The 10,813-nt window shown below is 42.9% G+C and overlaps 1 protein-coding gene across 1 annotated transcript; it reads left to right on the top strand.

The window, feature by feature from the left end:
* Positions 1 to 1,711: 1,711 nt before the first annotated feature.
* Positions 1,712 to 2,990, top strand: LOC127583234 (somatostatin-1B-like). Its single transcript, XM_052039004.1, has 2 exons — positions 1,712 to 1,804; positions 2,778 to 2,990. The coding sequence occupies exons 1-2, from the start codon at positions 1,712 to 1,714 to the stop codon at positions 2,988 to 2,990; spliced, it is 306 nt and encodes a 101-aa protein (XP_051894964.1).
* Positions 2,991 to 10,813: the final 7,823 nt, after the last annotated feature.

Genomic DNA, 10,813 nt, shown 5'->3' with positions numbered 1-10,813 from the left:
ACAGTATTTCCCCAACACCTTTTGTGACCTCGGTATGTTCCAAAGCAATTGCAACCAATAAAATAATTTTGAATATCATAATTGATCTAAGACAAGGAGTGTAGCAGCTAATTTGCATACAGCAACATGATTAATGACCGGTGATTGGAACAAAAACCTGCAGGTCCTGGAAATCCAAGACGAAACCAGAGAATGTTGGAAGCACTGAGTGGGTTGAGCAGCATCAATGGGGAGAGAAGCAGGGATGATGTTTTGTTCTGTTTCTCTCCCAACTGATGCTGCTTCACCTGCTTCCAGGTAGTAAATGATTAGATTGTCTTAGGGATTAGTTGAGGGCTTATTATTAGCAGGCTAGGGAGAACTAAGCAGCTGTCCCCACCATTGACAGTATCTGCAAGAGGCGCTGCCTCAAGAAGGTAGCATCTATCGTCAGGGATCCCCACCATCGGGGTCGTGCTCTCTTCTCACCACTACGGTCAGCCAGGAGGTACAGAGGCCTGAAGTCCCACACCACCAGCTTCAGGACATCTACCTTCCTACAACCATCAGGTTCTTGAACCGACCTGCACACCCCTAACCCTACCTCAGCAACGGAACACAATGGACCACCTCTTGCACTGCCATGGACTTGTCTCTTTTTTTGCATTAATGTCTTGTTTTGCACAGTCTTTTTCCTTTCACTGTCTTGTATAATTTATGTATAACTGATATTCTGCATATTGTCTGAGCCTAGTTGCCTGTGACGCTGCTGCAAGCAAGTTTTTCATTGTACCTGTACCTCACTCGTGCACATGACAATAAACTCGCCTTGACTTGATGGCATGGGTTTATTATGTGCACCAGACAGAGCCTTGGTTTAACATCTTGTTTGAAAGCAGACCATTTTGTATTCTGGATAAATGAAGCCCATCTGACAAATCAGGTAATTTGTTTCTATAAACAGCTCAACAGGGTCTCCTCTAAGATAGTTCAGGTTTATAAATGCAAATCAGTGAATTGAGTGGTCAATTGCGTGATGTACTCATAATGCCAATTTGTTAAATTAATAATTGAGAAAGAAAACTATTTTAAGGTACAATGTATGGAAAAAACTATTCCAGAAAACATCTCAGAAACGTTGAGTTGCATTTCGAGGAGGTTATAGCCTGTCACTGAACTCTACAAGTAATGGCTGGTAATGGGTCTTTCGGAGAAATATGACATTTCAATGTTGTAGTTGAGTTCACTTCTACTGAGGTTGGATGAGCTGTTGTTTGAACAGCAACTAATTCCATGTTTATGACAGTTAAAAATATGTTTTTGTGTGTATGATTAGAAATGTCCCTGTTTGGAAGCTATAAACCTCCTTAACGGCTAGTTCATTAAAATTGGACTGTAATTTTAATGATGGATATTATAAACTTTCATCTACTTGTGTCATAAATTTGTGAAACTAAAAGTGAAAAGTGTAATAGAATTAGTCAGTTATGATGTTCCTAAATTAACATTTTTCCATTTACAATTATATGAAGCTGTCACTCTTTATATACATAGAGCTTCCAGGCTTTTATTGGGTTAATGATGCACATTGGCTATTAAGCTTTGATTGTATCATCAATTTTTGTGCGTCAGTGTATTGGTTCTGCTGTGCTATAAAAGAGCTGGAAATACTTTCTGTGAAATAGACTGAGTGAGGAGATACGTTTAGCATTTTGGTCGAGTGAGCTCCAGCATGAAGTGGCTAATGACAGTCAGTGTGGTGTCCCTGCTGCTGCTTGTGGGCGTTGAGGGTGCTGACCCACTGGAAGAAAGAATGAGGCTTCAGGTGAGCAAAGTGAATAACAGATAGTTACTAAATGCACAGAGGATCGAATAGGAAGGTAGGGGTGGAAATAGTTGTAAGTTAAGTATTGAATTAAAATTTCCGGAAGTACTAAGTGGGGAGACCAGAAAAAATTATTCTTAAATCAGGAAAAGTTAAGGAGAGATTTAATAGAGGTGTTTAAAATAATGAAGTATTTTATTGGACAGAATAGGTTTCCAGTGGCAGAAGGGAGTTCACACAATCGGGTAATTGGCAAAACAGTCAGAGGTGGGATGAGTTAAATTATATGCGGCAAATTATTTATGAGAATGCTGGTTACAATGGCAGGGGAAGCAAATATAATAGTGACTCTCAAAATTGAATATTTCAAAAGTAGAAAATTATACAGCTATGGGAAAAGAGGGGAGTGGGATTAGTTGGACCACTCTTTTGAAACAGCTCCAACAAGTAAGATGGGCCAAAAGGCCTTCTCTTGAGCTTTAAGGTCCTGTGATTCTTTGAGCTCAGTTTTTAATAGTAAATGGAACCAGCATCAATAATGTAATCAAGAGCTCTGGATTAGTAATCAAAAAACCTGAAATAATAATCCAGAGAATTTAAATTCAAATCTCAAACTAGTTGGAGATTTAAATTGAATTTTTTTTAAATTGGGAACTTAAGCTGGTATTAGTAAACATGGTCACATAATGTCAGATTGTCATAACAAAAACAGTTGGAGCTGGAGCTCTTGTAACCGAATTCTATGTACTAATGAAGTGAAACTTTATAGAAAGGGTATTATTTTTCACTGCAATCACAAAATTCATACAAAGATTTGGGATTGAGAAAGGATGACTGGACAGGAAACACACTTGAGCATTTAGCAGTGGGAAAAATGCTGCCTGTGGTTTGAGTGAATAACCGGTGCTTGATACCAGCTATCCTCTCTTGAGGCGAATGAAAAAAAAATTCCTTTCTTTTGTTCATCCTGAAGGAGTTGACCAAAAGCAGGAAGTCTCTGATATTGAAGCTGCTGGCTGGGTTGTTGGAGATTGATGATCATCTTGCTGAAAAAGGCTTTACGTATTCGGACACAGAAGAGGCAGAGAGTTCACGTGAGGAGAGGTCGGTAGATGCAGGAATCCCTCGGAGAGAACAGAAAGCTCCTTGCAAACTGTTCTTTTGGAAAACCTTTTCACACTGTTAAATACAGGCTTGGTGGCTAAGCTGGTGTAATGAAAGAAATATATCTTGTTTCCTGTTAAACTTGTACATTAAAAGTATCATATGTTTTTGTATATTCCAACTAATTTACAATTATTTACCTGAGGTGTTTGTGATGTATTAAACTTGACCTAATACATTTTGCCAGCCTTTCAAAGTATACAGATTTATTGCTTCAGAGCAAGTTGAAATCCTGATTAAATAATCAATCTTCTAAAGGGTTATTCTTTGGTATGTAATTTTGGTTACTTTCCTGATTATTTTCAGCAGAACATTTTTATGTTGGCACTGTGTCAAGATGAGATTCAGTTTTTCATCAAGGGAGGTATGTGTGTCCCTGCCCTCTTATGTTTTTGAGATCAATTTGAGAGGTGTTGCAGTCATGAACTCATCGTAATCCTCCCCTTGATACAAGAAATCAAAAAGCTGAAGGCAGATGTGACATTCGCAGCCATAGTATGAGATGTAAGGCTTAGATATTCCAGCATTTTACCCTGACTTGATTGTGATGCTTGAGCAGATTGTAATGATGTTAGTGCAATGATGTTTTGGACATTCTTAGTGTTTACGTACCTTATGAATAACATTAAAAATAAAATCAATATTTACAACTGCATATTAAGTACTTCTGTTCTTTTTTTTACCAGAAATGGACAATGTCAAACTGCTCTGCTCTTTGACATGCTCTAACTCTATTTTCACTATACCAAACAATTCATCATCGTCTTCCACGCCTGCTTATTTTTGATGAAGCTTTTCATCAACCAACTGTTGATTTCAATTTACCAGGGCTGATCTGGACTGTAGGTTATGTCAGTGTATTTTGTTGCAACAACCACAGACTAAACAAAGGGTTAAATTATGAGACCATTTTGCATGGGCAAGGTTTATATTTCTTTGCTTATAGAGGGCTAAGGGTAATTCAAGCTGAACTTGCGATTAAAATATTTTACAGGGTAGATGAGGAGAGCTTACTTCCCCTGCTGGGAGAGTCCAGTCCAAGCACTAGACTGTTAAAGAATGATGCTAGAAAGGACTGCAACTGTCCCAGGGCTCCAGCTGTGGGGAGCGGGCACTGCAAGGGAATGAAAATCTGAAAATGTGTCTGCGAAAATGCTATTGAAAATTTCAAAGTGAGGGATCATTGTTTGATAAGTCTATAATGTATTTGCAGAGTCAAAGTGTTCGAATAATTAGATCATGATTGACCTGTTTATTTGGTGGAGTAACCTCAAGCTTCTGAATGATCTGTTCCTCTTTAGTGTGGACCAGGTGACATCTCAGAAGTATATACCTCTCTGATCTTTAGTGTTTCACTCTCAGTAGGATCCTTGCTTTCAACAAAAGACAAAGTCCTGTTGATGCTAGAAACACCCAGCAAGTCAGACAGTATTCATGGAGAGAACACGTGCTGATACTCTGCATGTAGACCCTTCCTCAGTATTGGAAGATCTCAGAGAGGAAAAGAATTGGGGGGGGGGGGGCTGTGGTGGAGGGGAACAAATTAACCACCTGTGTATGAAAGAAAATATCTTAGAAAGTGATCAGGTGGTGAGCAGGAGACTGTTAAATGGCAGAGTTGATATTTCGATGTGACAATATAGAAGGAAAGCACAAGATGTATACTAGACACAAAGAGTGTGTGTGTAAGTAAAGGAAGATGCCTAAGTGGGAGGGTTAAAAGGCATCAATTGCTGTTGAAGCTGACGTGGCTTCAATGGGCTTGGGAGCCTCTGATTCGCAAATCACCCAGTTCAAGGGCATTGAGAAATGCCAATCAAAGTCGGTCTGGCCAGCAATGCCCAGATTCTGTGAAACAATATACTAAAAACTTTCATTCTTTTGGAAAGCATTATTGTCATTCCACATTACAGTGAGAGGGTGAAACACCTAAGCTCCCTACTCTGGCTATTTAAAAAATAATAAGTGGTTAAAAAAGGAAATGAGAACTTAAATTATAAATGTAGTAATCCCGTTGAAACTGCACTAGAGAGGCAGTGTCCCAATCACCAAACATCATGTGCTTTTCAACAACTTTCTTGTCAACTTTTGACTTATTGTCATGAAGCTTTGGGACTGGAACAACACAATTACTTTGGCCCTCAGGGTACTAAACAAGATCTAATTTTCTCTGCTGATCTCTTGTGGAACACTGAAAATCTTACAACCCTGAGGCTGCAGCTTTATGTCTACAAGTTGGATATGGACAGAAGAGCAGTGACATTTGCAATCTTCTGCATTTAGACAAACGAAGGACTGCAGATGCTGGAATCTAGATAAAAAACACGATGATGCTGGAGGAACTCAGCAGGCCAGGCAATATCCGTGGAGAAAAGCAGGCGGTCAGTGTTTTGGGTCAGGACCCTTCTTGTATGCTCCTGTTAGGGATCAGAGTGGCTGAAGACAAGCAAGTCCGAAATTTTGTGTAATGTGAATCAGGAAAAGTGGCAGGCAGAATGGTAGTTCACTCTGAACTCCTGTGGGGAGACCGGGACCTGTCATGGGGCTCCAGCTGGGATAAAGGATGGCCCACCCCAGAGCTCCAACTGGAGGGAGTCGGGACTCTGTCAGAGGATCTAGGCATGTTAAAGGGCAGCCCACCCTTGGAGAGTGCCCCAAGGCTGCAGCTAGGAAGCTGGGCACCTGGCTCAAATCGTAGGCTTTGCTGCAATGCAGTCACGCACAAAATATTGCAGAGCGGGACGGACCCCCAAACCACTTTGGGGGCTATTCAGGAGGAATATGTTTTATTTGGAAAAATAGATAAAACTTGCATTTTTTTTCAAAAGCTGGTTGTTCATACCTTCCTCTTAAAGTGTAAACATTTCCTGCTCCAACTCAGAAGCCACACACTTCCTTCTTTACCCTCAATAACCACTGAACTCCACATCAGGTACACCAGTCTGCCCCCAGCAAGAGTAAAATTTGGGAGGGAGGCTGGGGGCAGAGATGGTGATTCAAAGAACTTGATATTTCCTTGTGCCTAGATCAGCTCTTGAAATTGTAGTTAATGCCAGTGACAGATCTGTGTCCACCAGTACTGTATTTCATGTTACACAGGGTCAGACCTCCATCCATCAGTATTGTGCCATGTTAAAGAATGACAGATGTGGTCCCGCCAGTACTTCACCCCACATTGTTATCCAGCGATAGACCTGTATCCACAGCACTGTACCCCAATGTTATACAATGACAGATCTGTGCCCACCAGTACCCCAATGTTATACAATGACAGACCTGTTCTAACTAAACATAGAAAAACTACAGCACAATTCAGGCCCTTCGGCCCACAAATCTGTGCTGAACATGTCCCTACCCTAGAAATTATAGGCTTACCCATAGCCCTCTATTTTATTCAGCTCCATGTACCTATCTAACAGTCTCTTAAAAGACCCTATCGTATCCGCCTCCACCACCGTTGCCGGCAGCCCATCCACGCACTCACCACTCTCGGAGTAAAAAACTTACCCCTGACATCTCCTCTATATCTACTCCCCAGCGCCTTAAACCTATGTCCTCTTGTGGCCACCATTTCAGCCCTGGGGAAAAGCCTCTGACTATCTACCTGATCAATACCTCTCATCATCTTATACACCTCTATCAGGTCCCCCCTCATCCTCCGTCTCTCCAAGGAGAAAAGGCCGAGTTCCCTCAACCTGCTTTCATAAGGCATGCTCTGCATTCCAGGCAGCATCCTTATAAATCTCCTCTGCACCCTCTCTATGGCTTCCACATCTTTCCTGTAGTGAGGCAACCAGAACTGAGCACAATACTCCAAGTGGGGTCTGACCAGGGTCCTATATAGCTGCAACAATACCTCTCGGCTCCTAAATTCAATTCCCTGATTGATGAAGGACAATACACCATATGCCTTCTTAACCACAGAGTCAACCTGCGCAGCCGCTTTGAGCGTCCTATGGACTCGGACCCCAAGATCCCTCTGATCCTCCACACTGCCAAGAGTCCTACCATTAATACTATATTCTGCCAACATATTTGACCTACGAAAATGAACACTTCACACTTATCTGGGTTGAACTGCATTTGCCACTTCTTAGCCTATCTATGTCCCTCTGTAACCTCTGACAGCCCTCCAAACTATCCACAACACCCCCAACCTTCGTGTCATCCACAAACTTACTAACCCACCCCTCCACTTCCTCATCCAGGTCGTTTATAAAAATCACAAAGAGTAAGGGTCCCAGAACAGACCCCTGAGGTACACCACTGGTCACCGACCTCCACTCAGAATACGACCCTTCAACAACCACTTTTTGCCTTCTGTGGGCCAGCCAGTTCTGGATCCACACTGCAATGTCCCCTTGGATCCTATGTCTCAGCACCTTCTCCATAAGCCTCGCATGGGGTACGTTATCAAACGCCTTGCTGAAATCCATATACACTACATCTACTGCTCTCCCTTCATCCATGTGCTTAGTCACATCCTCAAAAAATTCAATCAGGCTCGTAAGGCAGGACCTGCCCTTGACAAAGCCATGCTGACTATTCCTAATCATATTATACCTCTCCAAATGTTCATAAATCCTGCCTCTCAGGATCTTCTCCATCAGCTTACCAACCACTGAGGTAAGACTCACCGGTCTATAATTCCCTGGACTATCCCTACTCCTCTTCTTGAATAAGGGAACAACATCCGCAACCCTCCAATCTTCCGGAACCTCTCCCGTATCCATCGAGGACGCAAAGATCTTCGTCAGAGTCTCCGCAATCTCCTCCCTTGCCTCCCATAGCAACCTGGGATACATCTCAACTGGTCCCGGCGACTTATCTAACTTGATGCTTTCCAAAAGTTTCAGCACCACCTCTTTTCTAATATCTACATGCTCAAGCTTTTCAGCCTGCGGCAAGTCCTCACTACAATCTCCCAGATCTTTTGCCATGGTGAATACTGACGTAAAGTATTCATTAAATACCTCTGCTATTTCTTCCGGATCCATACACACTTTCCCACTGCTGCACTTGATAGGCCCTATCCTTTCGCATCTCATCCTCCTACTCTTCACATACTTGTAGAATGCCTTGGGGTTTTCCTTAATCCTGCCCACCAAGGTCTTCTCATGTCCCCTTCTGGCTCTCCTAATCTCTTTCTTAAGTTCCTTCCTTTTAGCCTTGTACTCTTCCAGATCTCTAACATTACCTAGCGCTCTGTACCTTTTGTATGCTTTTCTTTTCCTTTTGACTAGATTTATTATAGCCTTTGTACACCACAGTTCCTGTATCCTCTCGTGACTCCCCTGTCTCATCGGAACATGTCTATGCAGAACTCCACACAAATACCCCCTGAATATTTGCCACATATCTTCCGTACTTTTCCCAGAGAACACCTGTTCCCAATTTAATCCTCCAATTTCCTGCCTGAGAGCCTCATAATTCCCTTTACTTCAAGTAAATGCCTTTCTAGTCTGTCTGTTCCTATTTCTCTCCAGTGCTAATGTAGAGGAGATAGAATTATGATCACTATCACCAAAATGTTCACCCACTGAGAGGTCTGACACCTGACCAGGTTCATTTCCCAATATCAAATCAAGCACAGCCTCTCCTCTTGTAGGCCTATCTACATACTGTGTCAAGAACCCTTCCTGAACACACCTAACAAACTCCACCCCATCTAAACCCCTCACTGTCTGGAGATGCCAATCGATGTTTGGGAAATTAAAATCCCCCATCACAACAACTCTGTTATTCTCACACCTTTCTAGGATCTTCTTCCCTATCTGCTCCTCAATAACCCTGTCACTATTGGGCGGCCTATAAAAAACACCCAGTAAAGTTATCAACCCCTTCCTGTTCCTAACCTCCACCCACAGAGACTCTGTAGACAATCCCTCCACAACGTCCACCTTTTCCGCAGCCGTGACACTATCTCTGATCAACAGTGCCGCTCCCCCACCTCTTGCTTCCCTCCCTGCCCTTCCTGAAACATCTAAAACCCAGCACTTGAATCAACCATTCCAGCCCCGGAGCCATCCAAGTCTCTGTAATGGCCACCACATCATAGCTCCAAGTATCGATCCAAGCTCTAAGCTCATCCGCCTTGTTCACAATACTCCTTGCGTTAAAATAGACACAACTCAAGCCTGTCTGAACACTTCCCTTCCTATCACCTGCCTATGGTACTTACTCCTATCTTCCTCTATTTGAGAGCCAAACACATCTTCCCCAGTCTCTCCAGTATAGATCCCACCCCCCAACAATTCTAGTTTAAACTCTCCCCAGTAGCCTTAGCAAACCTCCCCGCCAGTATGTTGGTCCCCCTGGGATTCAAGTACAACCCGTCCTCTTTGAACAGGTCATACCTGCCCCAAAAGAGGCCCCAATGATCCAGAAAACTGAATCCCTGCTCCTTACTCCAATCCCTCAGCCACGCATTTAACCTCCTCCTCATTCTGTTCCTATGCCCACTGTCGCTTAGCACAGGCAGTAATCTGGAAATTACTACCTTTGAGGTCCTGCTTCTCAACTTCCTCCCTAATTCTCTATAGTCTCTTTTTAGGACCACATTCCTTTCCCTACCTATGTCGTTGGTACCAATATGTACCACGACCTCTGGCTGTTCTCCCTCCCCCTTCAGGATATCTTGGACGTGATCTGAAACATCCCAGACCCTGGCACCTGGGAGGCAAACTACCTTCTGAGTTTCTTTCCTGCATCCACAGAATCGCTTGTCTGCCCACCTAACTATAGAGTCCCCTATCACTAGTGCCCTCCTCTCTCCTTCCCTACCCATCTGAGCCACAGGGCCGGGCTCTGTGCCAGAGACACTGCCACTGTTACTTCCCCCAGGTAGGCTGTGTCCCCCAACAGTACTCAAACAGGAGTACTTATTGTCAAGGGGTACAGCCACAGGGGTACTCTCTAGTACCTGACTCTTCCCCTTCCCCCTCCTGACTGTGACCCAATTGCCTGATTCTGATGGTTCTCAATCTTGCACCTATTGCTATAGAATGATAGACTTGTACCCACCAGTACTGTATCTCAGTCTTATACAATGACAGATCTATACCCACCTCTGTCCTACAATGATAGAACTGTGTCCACTAGTTCTGTACCCAATTGTTATTCAATGATGGACCTATTCCCATTCCAGAGTTATATAATAACAGGCCTATTTCTACCAGTCCTGTACTGTATTGTACAGTTCTGTATCGTACCCATGTTATACAATGAAAGGTCCGTGCCCACCAATACTGCACCCTAGTGCTGTGAAGTGACAGACCTATCCCCAGCAGTACCATACCCATGTTAAACAGTGACAGATTGATATCCTCCAGTAGTGTACCCCAGTATTATAGTGACAGATCTGAACCTACCTGTACTGTACACATCATAATGACAGACCTATGCCCTACAATGCGATTCCACAGGATTAAGCTGTCTTGTACTGTACCCATTATATAGTAACAGATTTGTTCCTACCTGCCCCATTATATACAGTCCAATACTGTGACAGACTTCTTCCCATTCATCTCTACGCCAGTATTAGACAGCAACAGACCAGTGCCTATTAATACAGTATAACTACACTAAGAGCTGGGTGTGGACTTGGATCTGAATTGGCCCCAGAATATTGAGCCTAACTCAACATGGTCCCTGGCTCTCGTGTCCAAAATGAGAGTGGATCTTGTTTATAAAGTGTCAAGCTCCTCAGCTCTAAGCCAGTGCAAGCACAGCTTTTATTCATTAAAATGGGGTAGCCAGCCTTTGTTAAAGAGATAAGTGAAGGTAAGTGTGCCTTAACTTGATTTTAATTAATGTTAATAATTTCCATGAATTTACCTCAGCTTT

Source organism: Pristis pectinata, chromosome 26 (genome assembly GCF_009764475.1).
Source record: "Pristis pectinata isolate sPriPec2 chromosome 26, sPriPec2.1.pri, whole genome shotgun sequence".
NCBI classification, from domain to species: domain Eukaryota; kingdom Metazoa; phylum Chordata; class Chondrichthyes; order Rhinopristiformes; family Pristidae; genus Pristis; species Pristis pectinata.
The sequence above is the reverse complement of the archived record's forward strand: the minus strand, read 5'-3'. Positions and strand labels throughout refer to the sequence as shown.